This window comes from Macaca mulatta, chromosome 5, assembly GCF_049350105.2.
Source record: "Macaca mulatta isolate MMU2019108-1 chromosome 5, T2T-MMU8v2.0, whole genome shotgun sequence".
In the NCBI taxonomy this organism is placed as follows: domain Eukaryota; kingdom Metazoa; phylum Chordata; class Mammalia; order Primates; family Cercopithecidae; genus Macaca; species Macaca mulatta.
This window is the reverse complement of record NC_133410.1, coordinates 150,979,968-151,003,805: the sequence shown is the minus strand read 5'-3', so window position 1 is coordinate 151,003,805 and position 23,838 is coordinate 150,979,968. Positions and strand designations below refer to the sequence as shown.

The window sequence follows — 23,838 nt, the reverse complement described above, 5'->3', positions numbered from 1 at the left end:
GTAATATTTATGTAAAACATCCTATTAATAAACTCCATAGATAACCTAAAAATTTATGGCCATTCTGTAACTCAATACTACCAAAGATTGTGTTTGGGAATATGATTTATATGAACCATCTTCTGATATATTCCTTACAAATTTTATACAGTTCATTTTGTACTATACTATTCTCTAATGATGCCTACAGCAAATGTGAATGCTTAACCCATTTATTCCTGAGGTTGCAATTTTTAAATTTCTGCATGAGTGAAAAATCAGACCTTGGCGATGACCTTGAGCAGTAGGATATAAATAACTCAGCATGCTTAGCATTCCAATAATGGAACACTAGGCAGAAGAGCATCAAGCTTGACAGGAGTATTGAAGAGCTATTTATACTGCCATAATTGGTAGCAGTGAGCATAGACAGTTGCAAGCATTGTTAATTGTTGAGGACAAAGCATATTTAGCCAGGTATCTCCAGAGGAAATCTATAGTGATCTATATTCTCAACTTCTCTTGTCCAACTACTCTGTCCATCTTAGAAAACTACCTCTACAGAAAAACATTGAGAACATGCATAATGCAGAGGTACCTGTGAAAATTAACATTCAAAAGATTTTGTTCAGTTATCTAATTGGCTACATGTGATTTAAAACCATTGTCCTGATCTTAATAAGGAGATAAATCATTCACATTCTTTAGAAGTAACAAATTTTTATAGACTACTTGATATTAATCTATGATTAAACTTTTTCAAAGCAACACCTTATAACTTGGGAACCTAAATGAGTATTATCTCTACTAAAATGTGGCCATTTACTTCCAAATTTTGTAAGTGATAGACAGATGCATATATATGTGTGTATATATATTAGTATGTATGTATATATATCCAACTTCAAATCATTTTGTATAATGAAGCATTATTCTTATATTACATGAACACATAGCCTAGTGAACACTGATTATAATCAGTTGTTTATATGTCTGTTTTCTCCATGTGTTCATGAACTTTATAAGCTCTAATAGGAAAAAAACAATGTCTCATTCACTGTTGCATTTACACAGTTAGTGAAGCGTGTGAACACAAAAGGTACTCAATACACATTTATAGAATAAATTAATGTCTTTGAAATTTGTCGGTAGATGGTTATTTTTATTTGTCTTCTTATTTTGAAACAGAATATTTCAACTTAATATAATTCTGCCCTATGTCCAGTAGCTTTTCTCCCACTATAATTCATGAGTCCTTTTGAGGATTTTGTTTCTCCCCTCCAGTGAAGAGTACCCAGTTATGTCCTTCTCTTCTTAGTTCTTATTTCCCAGTATCTTAATTAGCTCTAAGATGACTATTCTAGCCATCTGCAAAATATCCCCCTCTCCCTAGTGCATATTTCCTAGTGTCTTAATCAACTCTGTAGTGACTATTTAAGTCATCTTCAAAATATCTTCAAATATAGAAAGTGGTAAAATTCAAGATAGACACAGAAAATCAGAGATGACCAAAGCTAAGATCATGACTAATGAAGGACTTCAGAAGCCTCCAGAAACCGGTGGTGGCAACTTTATTTAATTATTCATGTGCAGATTACAAAGGTTCTAGTTACACAGAAATAATTTCTTCAGATGTTTCCCAGCAAATATAAATTGAAAGCAACTATTTGCCCCTTGTCTCAGCTTTTTATTTTTTTATCCCTAAGTCACACATAATAGGGTTGTATGGTTTTGTTAATCTTAAAAGGAGGGGGGAACACTCAAAGCATTCACTGTCACCATCAGAAAGGGCAGTCAAAGGCAGGGAGAATGGGGCCAGTTGTTCCCTATATGGAAACTGAATGTGTTCTATCCTCTGTTTTCTTGATGGATGGGAAACATTCCTGAACTTCTCCAGTCTGTATCACCCCAGAGAAATGTGCTTTGAATACTTATCCAATATGAAGGTCCACAAAAGGTGATTAAGCAAAGTTCATGACTGTCCATTAAAATGCACAAGTGTTCTATTAAAGAAAAGAAACCCCTGATGAGATCTTTATGTACATGCATATTCATGAAATCCTGCCAATTTCTAGATTTTCCCACATGCAGTTAATATTTTCACCTTCAGTCCCCTCTTTTATAACACCTAACATATCCTATACATCCTAGTTCAATGTCTTTTTCAGAGTTAATGTAGGAATAAGTGAATGGATAGACTTGCTGAATCAGCAGCTTGTCCTCCAATTCAAACCTGTATTTTAATAGATAGTTTATTTCTATTAATATAATGAAATAATGTAATGATTATGTAAAATAATGTAATGATTTTCCTGCAGTTCTGTATTGGATACCATCATCTCCCTTGGATATTTTCTATACATTTACAACGCCTGGTTCAATATCAGGTATTTTGATGTGCCTGTGTATAATGAATGTGCAAACCTGCATACATACACTTTAGAAATGTATTATTACATTCAAATCAAGTGCCCTCAAAGTTTAATATATTTTATTTTGAATAATGAGTTATTGTTTCCAAAACAGAAAATTTGTAACTCCAAAATTTAGTGAATAAGTAAAGGAAACACTATGGTGTATATAGGCAGACTGTTGGCTTGATTTATTAAGGTACATACAATTAAAAAGAATTAGTGTTTGAAAATGGTTGTGCACAGCACACTAACTGATAATGTCATACAATTCAACCAGTTGTGCAAGTATCTAATGGTGTGCAGATAGCATCCAGTTACCAATTTAAAGTTAAAAGCTTTAGTCAATCAGTGGAATTTTTTCACTTATTATTAAACAAATGCTTTGTTTAATATCTGCACTGAATTGAAAGCTTTAGCATGATGTGGCATTTATTAGGTTGAATGTAGCCATTCAGAGTAGGAACTTGGTTCTAAATTCAATTTGAAGATGCATGTAATGAGAACTTCTCATAGTATCATTTCTTTTTACTACCAAATAACAGATTAGTAAGTCAGTCAATAGATATTCAATAAGTATAAACAGTGTGCAGCAGTGGTATAGGCACTTATATGAAACCAGACCTTAACAGTCATATCGTCTCATTTAAGTAAGATGACTAGCACTCATAAAATGAACAGAGGTATTGAAAGATATTCCAAGGATGCAAGTGGTTGTGTGATACACATTAAAAATGCCAATCCAAGTGTGGTGGCAGACACCTGTCATCCCAGTTACTTGGGAGACTGACGCAGGAAGATTGCTTAAGCCTAGGTGTTTGAGGTTTCAGTGAGCTATGATCGCCCCACTGCATTCTGGTCTGGGCAACAGAGGGAGATCTTATCTCTAAAAATAAAGGAAGAAGAAGAAATTATGAAATTTAAAATTGCCAAAAATATTCAGAGAGTGGTTATGTGACAGTCAGAAAAGATGGAGGAATCACCCCCTTTTTCTTTCTTTTATTCCTGTATCCATTCTTCTTTTATTCATCCATTTCCTCTCTAGGACCAAGACATGAGAATAAAATGATTAAAAAATAATAGTCATTTCATTTATAGAGCACACAGTTTATTAAAAAGGAAAAAAAGCATGTTAGGCAAAGAGAAAGGAGAGAAGCATGAAACATTCTTGGAGATGGTGAGATTTGAAAGGGGAAGAATTTAGATTGATGGAAGATAATGGAGAAAGTATACTAGGTATAAAAGCCAACATGTTTCAAGATATTAGAAATATTAGATCTTCCAAAGTTTCCTTCAAATCTTTGATGTTTAGCACTGAACTGGTGTATAGCAGATGTCTAGTAAATATATGTTGATTTAATGTAACAGCATGTTTCTAAGACCACAAGAAGACATCTGGATGAAAGTTTCATTTTGAAGACTAATGAGAAATAAGGATTATCTAGGTCTAACCAACTATAGATGTACAGGCTGAGAGAAGAATGTAATATTGGCTATAGTACTAAGCCTGCTTTTGATTAGAAATAATCAGATGAGGAGGGTGATCAGTGAAGATTAATGTGGCACTTATAGATAGACCTGATTTTGTGATAGCCAATAATATAGGCATGGGAAAAATCCAAGCCAGGGGAATATGGAGAGGTCAAAATTGGAGAAACAATGGCTAATTGAGTCCATTTCTGTTACAGGGGATTTGTTTTCAAGATGAGGCCAGGAGTGAATTTTAAACTGAATGTAGTTACTGGGAGATGAAGGTCAGGTATTTTTACATGAGGAAATAGGTGAAGTTAAAGCAGGAGGACCAATAGGAAGCAAAGATCGGGGAATCCCATCTGGTGGATGTTTACATGTCTGGCTATTTTTAGTGAATGTGTGTGTGTGTGTTGATGTGTGTATGTTGATATGTGGTGTGTGTGTGTGTGTGTGGGTGTGAGTGTGTGTGAAAGAGACAGATACCATGGGCTATACACTTGCCAGTTTGAAACACAGAATATTTTAAGTGCAACTCAATTTACCTAACAGTCTGGATAAAGGGTTTAGGGAGAAAAGCTATCCAGCTCTTGAAAGAACAAAGGTTTTCAGTATTACAGACCTTGGCCAGTATAGAGCATATTGCTGTCTGTCAAAATCAAGGATAAATGGAAGCTTCTTTTTAAAGATGGGATTGGCCTTGTTAATTCACTGACTGTTTCTAATTGAAGTCCTCAGAAATTGATACTGACAAGTGAGAAATTATTCCGGAAATATATCAGGGCTATTTTGTACATCTATATCAGCTCTGGCTTAGTGTTCACATTCTTTCTGATCAAAAATTGGCCTTAGAAAAAGTTGTTCAGCTAAGCATTATGGAATATATTTTTTAACTTAAAATATATACTGTTCCAAAGCAGTCAGGATTTCTCTTGATGCTACTAAACTCATAATTGTGTGACATGCTGAGTCACCATCATGCTGCCTGCCTTCATGGCTCACTCTGCCAGGTGTAATGTCCCCGTGGCTACATCTGTCAACATTTCTGCATCTACTGCCAGTGGGTTTGACCTGCATGTTAGCTTAGGTTGTAACCCAGAAATAAAAGAGCGCCTGACTCAGAGTGAAATAAATATTGCTGCTGGTTCCCCACTGACTCTATGCCCTCATTGACCAGGAAAAGTTTATAGCCAGTTCACCTCCAAGTAGTAGGGTTGTTGTGAAGGCTCCATGGAGGTTAAATATACCAATTAGGCTCCACTGAATAAAGATTAGACTTTAACCTACCGATTCCCCATTACTTCTTTCATACAGTAGGGGACCTAGCAAGATAATGGCTACTATTTCTGGGGAAAAGGCCCAGCAATCCATTTCTCTGATAGGTGGTAGTAGTTTTTAATCCTCTCATTTTGGCGGGGAGCTAAGCAGGATCTGGAGGGGCTGGAAGCACCACGTACTGCAGCCACATTCGTATGCTACTATTGTCTTCCCTCTAATCAGCCTTTCTTCATCATGGGAGCAATCTGAAACTAATTGTGTGATTTTAGTAGAGAAGAAAGAAGAGTAGGCCCTAGCCCCATACCAGCAATCTAGGCACAAGGCATTTCCCCAGTGGACTGGCACAGTGAGTAAAAATCATCAGAATGAGAATGTATTTGTGCTGGTAACTTTCCTCTGTGTATGTTTTCACAGAGATATAATGGAAAGGGGCTTGTTTAAGAAAAAACTCAGATATCCAAGGCTTCCCTTTAAAAATCTTTCTTACCCTTCTCTAGCAACCTAGTTTCTAAACAATTGACTACCATGTACTCCAGTCTCCTAGTAATTGAATAATCATCTTTCCTCCTTGTTATCTGCACCCTGCTCTATATCCTGGTCACATGAATGGATCTGGGGCCTTGATCCTGATACTCCTTTATTAATGCAGGTCACTTATGTCCTTTGTGCCAAACTGAATGACCCTTTAACCAAATGATAGAGCACTATCCCTGCTTGTAAGACACCTTGATCTCAGACTTGAGGGTACATGGGATGGGACCAACCAGTTCATTTTGTAGACTTATCTCTTCTCACATTTAAGTCTCAGATAACTAAAACCTAGTCTTGCTCCTGTAAGGTGGCACACACCTCTACCTCACCCTTCCTGGGCTCCTTTATTCTGTTTTTTTTTTTTCCTGCATAGTTTGTTCTACTATGTACCCCATTTCTGTGGAAAATCATAGTGGGAGAATCAAATCTTTGGAACCAAACCGAATGGAAGTTCTAGTCCATTTATACCATTTTAATGTTGAATGTTATTAAACATCTCTTACAAGAAGTCCTTTATCTCTAAAAACTGAGTCAATAACAGTAACCTTATTTGGTGGCTTTTGAACATTAAATTAGCTAGTGTGCATATACAAAATGAATATAAATATAGCCTTTCATCTGTCTTTGGAGTCATCTCCTTCTCTTCCCTCTCTTACTTCCTCCCTCTTTCTCCACCTGCCTTCTTTCCTTTCCTCCAACAAAAATTACTGAGAGCCAGGCCCTGTGCCACAAACCAAGAACACAGTTCTCAAATAACTCAGTCTAATATTAGAGACAGAAACACACATCAATAACTTTATTAACTGCTACTAAGTAGTAATAACGACTTAGTAGAGGCCATAAAAGAGAAGGAGGCCATGACCAGCAAGGCTGAATTCTCTTACCACCAGATAGGCAGCATTTCCTCTCCAACAGACAAGGAATAGAAGGAGTCTGCTTAGGGTCTGCTGTTGAGTGTCCCCTCAAGCAAAAATTTGATTATGCATTAATTGTGTATTAGTATCACAGAAGAGACTGCTCAACTTCCCACCCCCAACAAATATTTGTCTCATCTTGTGTCCTCTAAACATTAATGACTAAATTTTTTTTATTCTGCCTACCGTATATAGCCCTTTATGACGTGCTGATTGGTTTTAGCCAATGAACATGCTTCATTTTGCTCCTCAGACCAACAAAGATCTCTTTGCAGGCTACAAAGGTGACTTTTCTACCAGCGAAATCTTATAACCTGAGCTGTTTGGAAAGGAAGAACAATATATACGTGTGAATGTCAAATTATCTTTTAAATACCTTTATTTTCAGACTCTTCAGAGATGTGATTAAGATAAGTTGATCTATCTCTTACATTCCTTTATGTAAGAAAAGCAACATGCAATGCGACTTGATCTTTGATCAAAATATAAAGTTCCCGGAGGTGCAGTGGCTCCCACTTGTAATCCCAGCACTTTGGGAGGCTGAGGTGGGTGGATCACTTGAGCCCAGGAGTTCAAGATCAGTCTGGGCAACCTAGTAAAACCCCATCTCTGCAAAAATTACAAAAATTACTTAGGCTTGGTGGCGCACTTGTGGTCCCAGCTACTTGGGAGACTGCGGTGGGAGGATCATTTGATCATTTGATCATTTGATCGGGAGATCAAGGCTGCAGTGAGCCAACTGTGTCACATACGCGCACACACACACATAAACACACACACAAGTTGCTTTCAACATGGACAATAGGAAGAGAGTTGACAACTTATGTAGAAAGCTAATCTGAAAAATTGAGAGGAATCTGCTCCCCCTTTTTTTTCCTCAGTAGCAGAGTTGATTTCCAGTTTTAGCTGGAGAGTTGTTTCATTTTTCAATTTGATCACCTTAAAGATGCAGTTGGTGGTAATGATTAAGACATATTCAAAAGAGAGGCCATGAGTTTGTTATTGTGCTCCAAAATGGAAGCTCCTCACCAAATCCCAATCCAACTCATGTCAAGACCATCTGGTTACTTACCTTTCCCCAGCATTTCCTCCTGGAATAAATAAGCTTCCTTAGCTCTCCTGGTTTATGGCTCAGAGGTTCCTTTACATCATTTTCTCAGACAACAGGCAGATGATGATGTAATCTATGGATGTAGTTGGTGTTTAAATTTTTCTTAGAGGTAAAGTGCTTTCAATTCTTTGTGGAAAGATCTGACTTTAGGGGAAAGATAGTTATAATCACATGTGGTTAATAGAATACTTCCCACTCAGGATTACAGGGTGAGGGGAAAGCTTGATTCACTTAGGAAAGCCAGGAAGTTTTGGATGTGATTTTGCCAAATGGTAATAATTTTAACAAGTGCCGTCATAGAAAACACAACATTTGGCTCCCATTGTAGTTTGGTGAAGTAGTTAGAGCAAGAATTATCATTCCAACTGAGACGACTGGGCTTCCCCAGGGATGAAGTACTTTTCTCAATGTCTCCTAGGTAGCATGTCACATAAGGATCCAAAATTACCTGTGCTAACTTTGAATGTTCTGCTTTTCTTTAAAACCCTATTACTTCCTCAGCAAAAGTAGGCATGTCTGTACACTCCGTCTTTACAAGATAGCCATCACATAATCTCAATTCAACTTTAGTTTCTATTCCTTGATGTATCCTTTCCAAAATTAATTTGTATGTTTATGAAGTAGCAAAATTAGCTTAGGCAAAAAAAAAGTACACTTGAGAAAAAATATACAAACCACTAAGGAAATACTATAATTTAGTACTATCTTTACATTAAGTGGTACTCCATGTTCCTGAGATACCTCTTTTATAGAGAAAGCACCCACTGAAAGGTTGTTCTGTGGTATGATGCAGGGAAAACACCATAAATCTGTCTGGATATTATGCCTGGAGAGAGAAATTAGGAGTCAGAGCTAGATGATATAGGAAGAGAAGCACGAAGGAAGTGACGAATGGCAGTCTTCTATCGTGATATATATATTAAAAAATAGTATTTAAACAATTAATAATAGCAATTTTGTGAATCAAACAATTCAGTTGCATGCATTACCTGAAGCAAAAATTGCTACTAATGAGAACTGGGAAGATTAGTGGCAAAGAGGCCCGTTAGTGGTACAGGTTGCTTCCTGGGAAATAAATCACTCAAAATGACTTATTATGTAGCTCTAGTGTATAATATTAAGTAGAAGTTATAAGACAGTATGGTCAGAAGTATCTGAGGAATTTGTCAAAATTTCAATTTATTGTGCTTTCCTCCCAGGGTTTCTGATTCAATTGGTGGGACCCAGGGATCTGCGTACTAATTTTCCGGGCTATTCTGTTAGAAGTGGTCTAAAGACTATACTTCCAGAATTTCTAGTACCTAGAATAGTCACATTCACAGGGACAGAAAGCAGAATGATGGTTGCCAAGGGCTGGAAGAGGAAAGAATTTGAAATTCATGTGTAAGGGGTATAGAGTTTCAGTCTAGGAAGATGAAAAAGTTCTGGAAGTGGATGCTAGTAATGGGTGCATGACAATGTGAATATACTTAATGCTACTGTGAATATACTTATATATATATATATATAAAACCAAAAATACTCCAAGAATTTCTAACACAAGAGGAGGCCATTCTTTAAAAATATTGGTGTGTCTTTGCTTTCGTAATAAGTGTTGATAAAGAGAATAGATATCTTCCATTTAAAATATCATAATTTGTGCTCTATTATGGATTAATATTGTATGATGGTCATTTCTTTATGACAGAGTGAAAATAATGTACTAAATAAAAAGATTCATAATACTTCATTTTTGCTTTATTAAGAGAACATATATTTATTATGTATCCATAGTCTGACCAAGTTAATGGGAATTTAGAGCTACTCCATCCGCATCTAATGACTACCCTTCCAAATGCTTCTCTAAAATAGATTTATCTGACTTTACCTTATCTTGTTTTCGTGATAAAAATATGTAGTGATATTCATGCTTTTTTCAGGACAGGGTGTGGGCCAACGTAGGGAAGAGCCTGAACTGCATTATTGCTATGGTGGATAAACTGATTGAAAGAGATGGCGGCAGTGAAGGCAGTGGCAGCAACAATGATGGAGAAAAGGAACCTTCGTTAGCAGACTCCATCCCCTCTCACCCAAGAGGTAAGAAATCTTAATTCCCCAATCATTTACCGAGTAAACAAAATGAGAAAGTCATGATGAAATGAGATAGAAAAAGAGGAGTCAATAGTGTCTTTGATGAAAGTGCTGATAGCATGCTTTGCCACAGCTCTGGCTTGGATGATGGAAGGCTATTTATCAAATTGCATCTCAGTTGTGTTTTCGGAACTGCTAGCAATGTTCTTTTTTTTATTCTCTTACCACATAAAAAACCTTGAAAAAAGAAAAGTGTTTTAAGGATCTGACATAGTTTAACCTACCTTTACACATTCCTCCAAAATTTTTTTGAAGGATAAATAAGCATCTGCACTTAACTCTTAGAAACTTAGAGGCGTATCAGACACAGTATCTCACAGTGGTTTCTTAACAGAGTGTAATCAGATAGGATGACTTTTGCATTATTCTGAGAAATATTTGTGTAAATTATCTCCAAAACATATAGAAAGATTTGATTGTAAGGAACATGTCAGCATATTGCTCTAAAAAATATATGATAAATCTAGATTTTCGTGAAACCATGCACACACATATACATGCATATACATGTGAGTGCATGTGTTTTTCTGTGGAGAGATAGGTGAGTAGGTAGGTAACTAGGTAGGCAGATACTTTCAAATGTATACCTTATTACAAAGTTGGCTAGAAAATACAAACAAAATTTTAACTACAGGTGTGTCCCTATAAATGGTTTTGAAATTTTCTTTTTGTTGATTTGATTAATGTTTGATTAATGTTGCCACAAAAACCAAGACAAATGTTTACATCTCTTTATGGCAGTAGGAACTGCTATTAGGGTTGAGTCAGACTTTTTTGCTGGGTACCTTAAGTGTTTGTGGAGAATAAGCAATATTATCCTACTCTCTTCTTCTGAAATCTATTACTTCTTTTACTTTAAAAAGAGTCATAAGAAAATAGAAATATTTATAAAATTAGATTTATGTTTCCTCAATTTGTTTTCCTGATTTTTCATTACTCACATTTTTGTCAGGAGTTTAATTATCTCAAACATCAATCTTTCATCACTTGATTAACAGTAGAACCATTTCTAAATTATATTGTAAGCTATGGCTTCCTAAAGTATTCTTATTGTAGATGGTCCCTCTTCCTCTGTCATACATTCATATAGGCGAAACATTTATGCTAATGTTCTTTATGTTCACACCTACTTGATCTAACTGTATGTAGGGATTTTCTGTTGTTAATAATACCAGTTTTTATTAGTTAATGAATCTTGTCTAGTTTCATAACTTTACATGAATCAAAATGAAAGCTTGTCATAGCTATGTCATAAAGAAATAGCATACTTCAATTTTCTTTAATTGAACATATATTGATTATCTAGTATGGGCCAAACACTGCTGTCCTCTAGAAAATGAGGTAAGAAGAATTCATTTTAGTGACTATGTCCATTGATAGATTTTTTTCAAGACATATTATTTTTTAGCAGAAATAAGATAAGGGACACTGGATTTTGTTACATTTTTTGTTCAATGTTGCCAAAACTTCTCACTGAAGACAATAAAATTCCAAAATATTTGAAATTATAGAGTGTGTGTGTGTGTGTGTGTGTGTGTGTGTGTGTGTGTGTGTTTATCTTATATTTCACCAGAAGACTGCATCTGGGCAATCAAAATGCATTTTAAAAAGTAAAATATTTGGTAGATAAATCATTTGTAAGATAAGATGAGTCATTTTTATTTGAATATGAGACATTGTGTAGATATAGTCTAAAACCAAGTAGAAGTTGCTGCAAAAGTAGAATTCACAACTAGATCAATGTTGTGGATGGTTAGAGTCAAACTACAACATATTACCCACTAATTTATTTTCTTATTATCTATGTTTATTTCAGTCATCATCAATTCTTTCTTGTGTTAGAATTCTTTTTAGGAGAAGTCACTATTTAAATGTGTGAAATGTGTTACTTTTGTCTGAATATTTCCTCATAACCATTCTCCAGAACGAATATTATAATGACTGTAAATGGATTCATCAAAATAGAAGCCATTATTTTAGATTTTTAAGTACTATCATAGTGCTATAATTAACATATAAGCACCTTTGATTCTCTAAGTCTTTAACTAAATTTCAGATATTTTCTCATAAATTAGATTGTGAGAACTGGAATTATTTTGTAAGGAAGAGTCGCCCACTCTCTCCTATGTATTTATTTATCCATTTTTTAATATCAGTGTGGACTCATGAATACTTATTTTTAACTTAAATTTTAATTATATTTGACACACAATAATTGTACATTTTTATGGGGTTCACTGTGTTGTCTGAATGTATGTGTATGTGTGGGTGAATGAAAAGCTTCTCCTTTTGCCTTCTGAAAAGTTATTGAAAAATTAACTCATAGAAAGGCAGATTTGTAAGAGAAAAGGAATATAAATTTATTGCTATCATGTGTAAGGGGAGAATCACACAGTGATTGCCTAGTATCTTAATGGGGTACAGATGCTTATATATCCAACATGTAAAGGGAAAGGGAGAGGAGAGGTAGTGTGGATGATTTTAGGAAGAAAGCAAATAATTTTTAGGATAATTTAATGGGCTTGAAGAACATACAGTGGTCTGTTGGACCTGTTGGTTTGTGACAAAAATATGTCCAGGTTTGTTGACGACTTTAGTCTTCCTCCTGGGATATGGGTTCAGTTAATAGAAACTCAAGGAATGGATCACAAGAAATTGTTTTTTGGATTTTTGTTTGTTTGTTTTTGAAGATCTGGGCTTTAAGCAGTTAAGGCAACTTCAGCCTGTGCTTTTGAAGAGGTAGAAGATTAAGAGACATGGAGCCAAGGCAGAGGAGAAACAACTCTTCTCCTTCGTCGGTGTGCCCGGTCTTTATGTAGATAGGAAAAGTCTGTTCTAGCATCTGTTGATCTCCAAGGGCCTGTAGTTCAAAATATTCATTATATCAGGGAGCCATATTTTGGGGTAAAACCCCGTGTGCTCCTTTATTACCATATTCATCAGAGTAATTACCGTATTCATCACTTTAAACGTTTATCATTCCTTGTGGTGACAACATTCAAAATCTTTTCTTCTTGTTTGAATACTTACTTTATTTGGTTAAGAATCCAATACTAATATTATTTATTTTGGACTCAAGTTGTTCTCTCTTATTCAGACTGATTTCTGTGTCCTTCTGACAACATCCTACCATATGTTGTTTACTCCCTTATTTTCTTATTTCCCTTACTGATTTTCTTACTTTTTTTTACTCACTGCATTCCTCTTTGGCACCATAAGAAGCTCTAGGCTCATCTTATATTTTCCCTACCCCAGCTTCAGGTTCAGCCAATTTCTAAAAAACCCTGGTTTCATTTTATTGGAGAACAGCATTTAGAAATCAACATCTGGATGGATAGAAAAATTTTGACGGTTCTCTATAACAAAAGGCACTCTGTAACTAACAGGATCTAAAAGCACCCTCCTAATTACAATCCTCTCAGCCTTAAATATTTTCACTTATTTCATGCCACTGTGGGTGAAAATGTCATATTGTAATTTCTTGTTTCTGTGAAGTTTGATATTATATAACATATTACTACATTCCAAAATATTATTTTTGATAATAAAATGTATTTCTTCAATAGTCCCAAATTTATTCCAGCCCATAGTTGGGGCGCAGAAGCCATTTTGCTCCTTTCTTTTTTACAATTAATTAGTGAATTGATTAGGTGAGCCATTTGAGACATATAGTATTTATTACAATGTATGATATGATAAAGACTGATAAGCATTTGTTGCAGCATCGTTTGTTAGTGATGTTATTCTTCATGTTGTATTACTTCTGTTTTTTTGTTTATTAGATTCTGTATCTATTTTAAATCAAATTCTGGAATTTTGTTTTATTTCATAGGGTTTTGATTATTGTGATTTATGTTGGGATACATTTTTAAGTATGGAGTAAATCAATTCTATGACAGTTTTTCTTTTTTCATCACACTCCTTTATTTTTACATTGTAGCTATAATTTGTGTTTGTTTTGCTGCTGTGTACTTAACATGGCTAAACAGATGGTCATCTGAGTTGTGCTACTTTTATCCACCTTCTTACACTGTTCTATAATGTACAGCTATTTCTCTTTTCAAGTTGCAAATTTTCCTTTTCATAGTATATTAATTTAGTAATATTTTAAATCTGTAGTTTTGAAGGTTTTCTGTTTGTTTGAGAACCAAGGTTTTACCGTATATCTTTGGCTTGCTTTATAAATTTCTTTTCAGAGTAAATACAGATAGTGCTGAGAGATGTAAAACTTTTTGTGCTATTCTGAACAGAAATAATAGAATAACTATTCCAAAGTTCTACAGCTTATGTATATTTATGTGGTTTCCTAATGAACAAAGATTGTCCTTTTATTTGTACAAACACCTTTCTAATCATCTGTTGTCTGTGTAGCACTACATGCCTTCAGTTTCGTAAACTGCTGACTCAAAGGTAAAATCAGCAAAAATTAGAATCTTAGATTTTCATGTCATCTTAAAGATTATGTAATTAAACCTCCTAAAATATGTTAAGAAGCTTATCTACAATATATCTGCCAATTTTCAACTAGCCTTTGAGGCATATCTTTAGTTGTAGAAAACTCTTTTTATTTTCTAGAGCAGCATACTCCAGACCTTGATCCTAATATGTTTTCTTTCATTTTACCCACTGGCCCAGATATCCTTTGCAATAAAAAACAAATTTACTTTTCTTTCTTTACATTAAGCCTAAGGTGTATCTGAAAGCAACCCTCATGTCCCTTTTGAATTGTCACCTTTTCAGTCATTCTTCAAAGGAATAGCTTCAAGCATAACCAATAGTTTGCATTTCTCTGAACATCTTCTAGTTTGTCTCAGCATTCTGCAGAATTAGGCACAGTGATACAAATATGGTTTAATAGCTGCAGAGTAACCCAGGAGGACCACCTCCCTACTTTTGGGTACTATTCTAATATTAATGATATCTAAGCTGACATTCACTGTTTCGACACCCACATTTTACCACTAATTCTATTGATATCCATAAACGTTGCTAAATTTGACCTACCCTTCAGGCTTCTAAAGATTCAAGCAACATTTAAGCAGCACTATATACTAGACATTATGAAATATTGGGGACATGAGAAGATTAAAACAGTCTATCCCGATTCTACTGAAGAGATGGATGTCTAAACCCATAACTGACTAGTATAAAACGCCTTTGAGTACACTCTAATAAATACCTGTTTCTTTCATCCTTCATATCTACTGATCTACTCAGGATTATTTAATTCACATTTTATATGCATTTTCTGTCCATTCCTAGAAGTAACAGGTAAAAGTGATTAGAAAACAGATCTAAATAAAGATTCTTAAGGCACATCACTAAAAAGAACAGTATGCATTCAAATACGCTGGTTAATCACTACCCTTTGGGGATGTGTGTTCAACCAGCTCTCTATTCACCCATTCATATCATTGCATGGCCTATATTTCTCCATCTTTCACAAGTATATCATGAAATGCCCTATCAAAGGCAAATATCCTATGCCATTGAATTATTTTTCCTAATCTATCCAGCTGTAAATCCTGTCAAAGATAAAGTTCCTCTGAAATAATTTTCCTTAGTGAGCCCATATGGGCTTCATGTCATCGCTGTTTCTTTCAAAGGTGGTAAACATCCATGCAGATCATCTAATTAGTCCACGTATCATTGCTTAGAATTTGTTTCTAGTTTCGTGGTACTCATGTCCTTTTTGGCTTGAAAGTTTCTTTTTAACTTATAAGGCACATTCCACATTTCCTCCTGGGATCTGATAATGCACTGTATTTACCTTATATTTTACATATCTCTGTCTGCCTTCAGTTAACACAATCATCTGGGCCAGTCGCTATGGCTCACACTTATAATCTAAGCACTTTGGAATTCCAGGTGGGTGGATCACTGGAAGCCAGTAATTTGAGATCAACCTGGGCAGCATAGTGAGAGCCCATCTGTATATAAAAAGTAAACAAGCAAACAAACAGACAAATGCACAGCTGTCTGCTGGTAACTACTAGAGATTTGCCAGTGATTTGTCACCAGTTATCAATGTCTTGCTGGTGCCAAAGATTTTTCATCCTAAAAGTGCACCCCAACCTTCAAATAGAAACACGTATAAGGCTGTAGTGAACTGCTCCTCTTTTCCATCTTTTGTCTTTGGTTCCCTAGATTAGCTATCTATCTAATACACTTAAAATAATTAAAGACTGTGCTGGGCCCAGTGGCTCATGCCTGTAATACCAGCACTTTGGGAGGCCGAAGTGGGTGGATCTCTTAAGGTCAGGAGTTCAAGACCAGCCTGGCCAACATGGTGAAACCCCATCTCTACTAAAAATACAAAAATTAGCTGAACATGGTAGCATGCACCTGTAGTCCCAACTACTCGGGAGGCTGAGGCTGGAGAATCACTTAAACCCGGGAGGCGGAGGTTGCAGTGAGCTGAGATCGTGCCATTGCACTCCAGGCTAGGTGACAGAGAGACTCTGTCTCTAAAATAATAATAATAATTAAAGACTAGAACAACTCACTAATTAATGCAATTATATATAAAATAGTTCAGGCATTAAGCCTTATGGAAAGATACTAAATTTGTGTTGGTTGGAAAAGAAAGAGGAAAATTCTTTCATTCATTCCATATTTGTTGAGTACTTACCCCGTTCCAGTTACTGTATCCAGGAACATGTTCAGTCATGGCCCTGTCTTTACAGTCTAGTGCATGAGTAAGTTGTATTTGAAGGGATATACCTAGTGAGAGATTTTCCAAAGGCATCACTTACGAGATAAAAGACTTAGGAAAAGAAGTAAACATTTGGGAGGCGTCAGCAGATAGATTAAACTGGATAAAATGTAAAGAGAAAGAAGAAGAAAAGATGAGCAAAATCTTTGTTAGCCTTGAGGCATAAGGATTACTCTCAGATGAGGTGTAAGAAACATCAAGGGATGAAAATCAAATGCAGTTTGGAGACCAAATGAAGTATCAAAGGAGGGGTAATAATCACATTAATAGCTGACACTTACTACACTCACCTTTATGTGACAAGTACTTTGATGAACTTTTACATTCTTTCCTCTCTTTCTTTTCACAACAAGCCTATAGGGGAGTTTCTGGTTCTATCCCCATTTCATTGATGAAGAGGTTAAGTAATTTGTCTAAGATCACAGAGGTAGTGGGTGTCCAAGCAAGGATTCAAATTCGACCAGAGTGATCTCTGTCTGAGATCCTCAGAATATCTGTTGGAAAAAGGAATGATTAAATTTTAAGAGCAGTTTTGTATATAGATTTACCTGTCTTTAGGTTTGCCCTTGATATCTTAATGAACTGTTTCTCAGATAGTCATATCTTATGCTTCACTAGTTTGCCAAGCTTTCTTCCTCTTTTACAAGGTGATAAATTCCTTACCACCACCTGCCTCTTCTAGGTACTTTCTCCCTTTTTATATGGCCCTACATTTCTTTATCCCTATCTGACCTGCCGCTTCAAGGCACTTTGACATCTCCTTCCACCTCACCCTGTCTCATCCTCCATGATCCAGTCATATTAAACTCTTCTGAGAACTCACTTGGTGCTTTTCACTCCTGAGCTTTCAAAGCTTTTCCCATTCCCAAACTTCACATTCTCCAGGGTGCCTTCCCTGGTCATTCAGGTTAAGGCTGTGGATGTGAGACCAATGTGGTCACACGTGGCCACTCACTCAGCAGAGCCCTGTGCTCTGAGATTAATGCTCTGAGTTGCCATTCTGAAATTCCAAATAATTTTATCTTTGCTTTTGTGTTTTATCAGTGAAGTCCAATAGGGCAATGAAGCCTGTGTGCAGGCCTTGGAGGCTTGCCTCACTAGTAGTTCTGCAGGCTTCTCCAATGCCTGCCCAACCTTCATCTTCACGCCAGCCCAATGATCACTTCCCACCCCTACCTACCAACATGCTTGGGTGCCAGTGCAGAAGATCCAGGGTGAGGCTGGGTGTCTTTGAGGCTCTGTATTCACATAGCCCCACATCCAAGGGAGGATGGCACAAAAGAGTAAATAAAAAGCACCCTCCAGGTGTGGTGGCTCACGCCTGTAATCCCAGCACTTTGGGAGGCTGAGGTGGGTGGATCACGAGGTCAGGAGATCGAGACCATCCTGGCTAACAAGGTGAAACCCCATCTCTACTAAAAAATACAAAAAATTAGCCAGGCGTGGTGGCGGGTGCCTGTTGTCCCAGCTACTCAGGAGGCTGAGGCAGGAGAATGGTGTGAACCTGGGAGGCGGAGCTTGCAGTGAGCTGAGATTGCACCTGTGCACTCCAGCCTGGGTGACAGAGTAACACTCTGTCTCAAACAAACAAACATTAAAACAAAACAAAACAAAACAAAAGATCCTGACAGGTCTGGAGCAACACCACTGAGGGAAAAAGGAAAAAATCTCATTTACTGCTTTTTGAATAGGTCCTCCTGTTTTTATTTTTTACTGGATTCTATCATTTATATTGTCACACTTTCTGCAGGGCTTGCAAGCACAAAGGCCTGTAGGCATCATGTGAAGTAATATGAACGAATCAAGTGAAGTGGATAGAAGCCAGAGCAAAGTAGAGAGTGTATGTTCCTCCAAAAGGAGGTCACTGCTCCAGCCCCAGCCAGTCATTTCCATGGAGAACATGGATCTAAAGTTTTCATCCCTTCTGATTTTTCAAATAAATCTGAATGTTTATGTGAAATACCTCACTTGTTGTAAAGGTTAAAAATTGCTAAAACATGATAAATTCCAAATAAAATTTGCAGGTCATATAAGACTGGTCTATAGGCCGCTATTTGAAAACTTTGAATCTCTGATTTATTGTACATGCCATCTTAAATGTCATTTCCCCATTAGACTTGGCTCTATAAGAAAGTGTTTGTGATTTGTTCTTGAATCTCCAGAACCTGACATAATTCATAGCAAATAATAGAGGCCCAATATTGTGGAATGAAGGCCTAGTCATATGGATCTACCATTGCTGTTGACACTTTTGAGTGTTTCTTGATATTATTAAGTGAATATTCTTCAACATTTATACAAAGATACTAATATTCTCAGAATTTATACTCAACATTAGACAATTATTTCAGTGGTTTTATAGTTATAACAAGTCTTTTACTTTGTAAAATACAAACATACAAGTACTAACAATCTTTTTCACTAGAAGGCTTAAATATTAATATTTTGAATTTCATAAATTTCTACATATGAATGTTGAGAATTTCATTGGAAAAAAATCAATGAATGAAGCTTTAAAAAATTAATGGTTCTCCAGCTAAAACAATTGCTCTTTTCTGAGATAGAGTTTCACTCTTGTTGCCCAGGCTGGGATGCAATGGTGTGATCTCGGCTCACTACAACCTCCATCCCCCAAGCTCAAGTGATTCTTCCGCGTCAGTCTCCCTAGTAGCTGGGATTACAGGCATGTGCCACTACGTGCAGCTAAGTTTTTACATTTTTAGTAGAGACGGGATTTCTCCATGTTGGTCAGGCTGGTCTTGAACTCCTGACCTCAGGAGATCCGCTCACTTTGGCCTCCCAACTAGAGTATACTTACAAATTTTTTAAAAACTTAAATAATCAAAATATGCCATATAAAGTACATTTTTATTGTAAGCCTAGAATTTCAATAACATTTTTACATTATGAATTGAGTTCAGGAGACATATTCAGGCTAAAGACATTAATTTGGAAATTGTTATTATATAGATGGCACTTAAAGACATGAGACTGAATAATAACAACAGGGATTGAGTATACAGAGAAAGGGGAAATAACCTATAGATTATACTTGAGGACATTTCAGTGTTGATATGTCAGAAATAAGTGAAGGAACCAGCAACACAGTTGGTCAAGAGACGGCCAGTGAGGTAGGAGGAATACAAAAAGCATATGCTATCCTGAAAGCCGGGGTTAGAAAATAGGTCAAATAAAATGAGGACTGAGAGATGGCTTTGGATTTAGCAGGATGGATGTCTTTGATGACAAGAGTAGCCTTACGGGAGTGGGTAGGAATTAAGTAGAGTTGGTTAAAAGAAAGAGGAAGTAAAGAAAGTAGAGAGAACCTGTATAGACAACTCTTTTGAGAAGTTTCACTGTGAAAGGAAATGGAGAAATAAAGTTTAGGAGCTATAAAGGGAATTAGGGTCAAAACAGTGATATTTCTTTCAAGATGGGGAGATAATAGCATGTTTGTTTTCTGACAAGAATGATCCAGTATAAAAGGAAATATTGATAATGTGGGAGGAAGGGAGAGAATTGCTAGAGTGACACTCTTAAGTAGGTGAGAGGGGATGAGGTCTCTGGTGTACCAACAGAGGAGCTGGTCTGAGCTAGACAACAGTTCATCCTCAGAAATAGGACAGGAGGAAGAGCATAAAGAATCCATGCTGGTAGGAGGGCAAGTGCAAAGTATCATGTAGAAATTACTTTGTTGATTTCAATTGTTTTAACATAGAAGCTCTTATTTATGGGTTACTTGATATGTGGTAAAAAAATTAAATATTGACTGCATTAACTCATTTAATTCTTACAACACCATAGGAGTAATTCTACAAAATTAAAGGATGGAGGAGTAGAGAGTTGAAGTGACCTGTGCACAGCCTGGGTTCTAACCCTGGTGATCTGGCTCCAGAGCCTGCCCTCTTAGAGTCTACGATGCATTGCCTCTGTTCTCTCCAAGAAAAAACACCTTCTCCAATCTTATTCTCTACAAACATATTTGCTAGGACCCTTTTAACAAAATGTTAAGTTGCTTCAGGCACAAATTTGTGGTGCTATATGATAACTTCAGGAAAATCAATCCCTTAGATATCTCTTTATTATTATTATTATTATTATTATTATACTTTAAGTTCTAGGGTACATGTGCATAACATGCAGGTTTGTTACATATGTATACTTGTGCCATGTTGCTGTGCTGCACCCATCAACTCGTCAGCACCCATCAACTTGTCATTTACATCAGGTATAACTCCCAATGCAATCCCTCCCCCTTCCCCCTCCCCCCTCCCCACCATAGGCCCCAGTGTGTGATGTTCCCCTTCCCGAGTCCAAGTGATCTCATTGTTCAGTTCCCACCTATGAGTGAGAACATGCGGTGTTTGGTTTTCTGTTCTTGCGATAGTTTGCTAAGAATGATGGTTTCCAGCTGCATCCATGTCCCTACAAAGGACACAAACTCATCCTTTTTTATGGCTGCATAGTATTCCATGGTGTATATGTGCCACATTTTCTTAATCCAGTCTGTCACTGATGGACATTTGGGTTGATTCCAAGTCTTTGCTATTGTGAATAGTACTGCAATAAACATACGTGTGCATGTGTCTTTATAGCAGCATGATTTATAATACTTTGGGTATATACCCAGTAATGGGATGGCTGGGGCATATGGTACATCTAGTTCTAGATCCTTGAGGAATCGCCATACTGTTTTCCATAATGGTTGAACTAGTTTACAATCCCACCAACAGTGTAAAAGTGTTCCTATTTCTCCACATCCTCTCCAGCACCTGTTGTTTCCTGACTTTTTAATGATCGCCATTCTAACTGGTGTGAGATGGTATCTCATTGTGGTTTTGATCTCATTGTGGCATTTCTCTGATGGCCAGTGATGATGAGCATTTTTTCATGTGTCTGTTGGCTGTATGAATGTCTTCTTTTGAGAAATGTCTGTTCATATCCTTTGCCCACTTTTTGATGGGGTTGTTTGTTTTTTTCTTGTAAATTTGTTTGAGTTCTTTGTACGTTCTGGATATTAGCCCTTTGTCTGATGAGTAGATTGCAAAAATTTTCTCCCATTCTGTAGGTTGCCTGTTCACTCTGACGGTAGTTTCTTTTGCTGTGCAGAAGCTCTTTAGTTTAATGAGATCCCATTTGTCAATTTTGGCTTTTGCTGCCGTTGCTTTTGGTGTTTTAGACATGAAGTCTTTTCCCATGCCTATGTCCTGAATGGTACTACCTAGGTTTTCCTCTAGGATTTTTATGGTATTAGGTCTAACATTTAAGTCTCTAATCCATCTTGAATTAATTTTCGTATAAGGAGTAAGGAAAGGATCCAAAAGGCTTACTGTGGAATCATATGCAGAAATTAAGAATTCATAATTACATTGAAAAATTCCTTAACTTTCTCATAAATATGGTGATGTTCACACCCACAGAGAAACCGAGATAGAGGAAAAGGGAGATGATAGCTCCCATCCAGGGACTTTAGGGCACGTGAATTTTTTTTTTTTTTGTTCCAGACAGAGTTTCACTCTTGTTGCCCAGGCTGGAGTGCAATGGCATGATCTTGGCTCACTGCAATCTCCACCTCCCGGACTCAAGCAATTCTCCTGCCTCAGTAGCTGGGATTACAGGCATGAGCCACCACGCCCATCTAATTGCTATTCAGTAGAAACAGGGTTTCAATTTCAGTAGAAACAGGGTTTCTCCATGTTGGTCAGGCTGGTCTCGAACTCCCACCCTCAGGTGATCCTCCTGCCTCGGCCTCCCAAAGTGCTGAGATTACAGGCGTGAGCCACCACGCCCGGCCATAGGGCATGTGATTATTGAATGAAATGGCCTAAGAAATGTACTGTTTATATTGTTTGGTTACTTGATTGCTTACTCGGCATTTATAAGTTAAATCTATGGACATGAGGCCCTATTGTGTTTGCAGAATTTTGTTTTTAAACTGGTGCAACTACACGTTCCATGCATATAGCAAAATTGCACTTGTATAAACTTATGCTCCAAAAAACTGATGCACTATGTTCCATGGTCTTGAACATTACTAGGAAAGTTCTATATTCACCTAGTTTACTTCATTTACATTCACCTAGTAAAAATGTTGCACCTCTTCACTTCTCTGAATGCTCGCTGATAAGGATTCAGTCAACTCAGTATCCACTACTTCTCTTCTTAACCTTAGATGCTGGCCAATATTTAAATGACAGGAGCTCACTGATGTAGACATATTGATGATTTCAGGTTGCTCAAAGACCTAAGACTTATGCAGCTTGTTCTTAAATACCCAACCTGTTTGAGGGCCAGAGTCCTGAGGTTACAGTTTATTTAAGGCCAAAAGGCAACAAAATAAGCACAGTGAATGTGGGTGTGTGACTCCTCCAGTCAACACATAACCCGAATTTAAAACTTTTGTGCTACAACAAATACAAGGCTTGTTTGATTAAAGGATTTGGTTCCTGGAAACTGTCTTAGCAGAATTTACTTAAGGCTTTCAACTTTGTGCTACGAAATGAGAAGTTTAACCAGGATATCAGTTGATGCATTTCCTTTGCTATTTTTCTAAGAGCAGGACTGGAAAGTTTTATGACATTGTGTTCTCAGGCTGGCAGGGTTTAAACAAACAAGGTTCCTTTGACATGAGGAAAGCTTGCCTTTGTTCTTGTCTTAGCCATTTGTCTTGGGTTGAGCAGTACAGTCATTTCTCATACATGTGGAAGTTGCTAAGATCAGTCATTTACCTTGGAACGTAGTTCAGTGGACACTACACTCATGGCATTTTAAGATACATGTTTGTTCTTTATGTGAATGTCCTTAGGGCCTTTGAGGCTGCCCTGAGATAGAGGCAAGGGAAAGTACATTCACGTGCTACCTTCTTCTCAGGGTTAACGTAAACCTTGCTTCGTCATTCACCCTGTCTGATATGCATTGTTTCTGATTTGGCCCTGCTTCTTAGCTCTTGCCCTATTCACACATCCCCTGCACCATTCTTTATCCCCACCCCTATCTACCTCCACTCCCTATCCCTAGCATGGTGACTGCCTATACCTAGACTCTTATTGGTTTTATTCCATGGCTTCAGCTTAACATTTACTTCTGTTTTATTCCTGCCTTCTCCAAATCACTGAGTGATCTCAGTCATTTATTTCCTCTCTTCCAGTACCCCCTGTTTCTCCCTCTGGTCAGTTTATGCATCTATTTATTAGATTTCCACTACAAAACCAAACACTCCTCTCAGTCTCTATTCCTACAAAGCCTCACTGTGGGTGTCTACCACCTGCAGTACAGGCAGCTTTCCCTGGGCTCTTTCCA

General features: G+C 36.9%; 1 protein-coding gene across 8 annotated transcripts in view; it reads left to right on the top strand.

Moving 5' to 3' along the window:
* Positions 1-23,838, top strand: part of INPP4B (inositol polyphosphate-4-phosphatase type II B) — an 813,118-nt gene that overhangs the window by 690,740 nt on the left and 98,540 nt on the right. For all 8 annotated transcript variants that reach the window (XM_001091644.5, XM_015139258.3, XM_028848782.2 and 5 more), the window contains one exon: positions 9,614-9,770. In XM_001091644.5, coding sequence (XP_001091644.5) covers positions 9,614-9,770 — 157 coding nt within the window. The remainder of the gene's footprint in view (positions 1-9,613; positions 9,771-23,838) is intronic.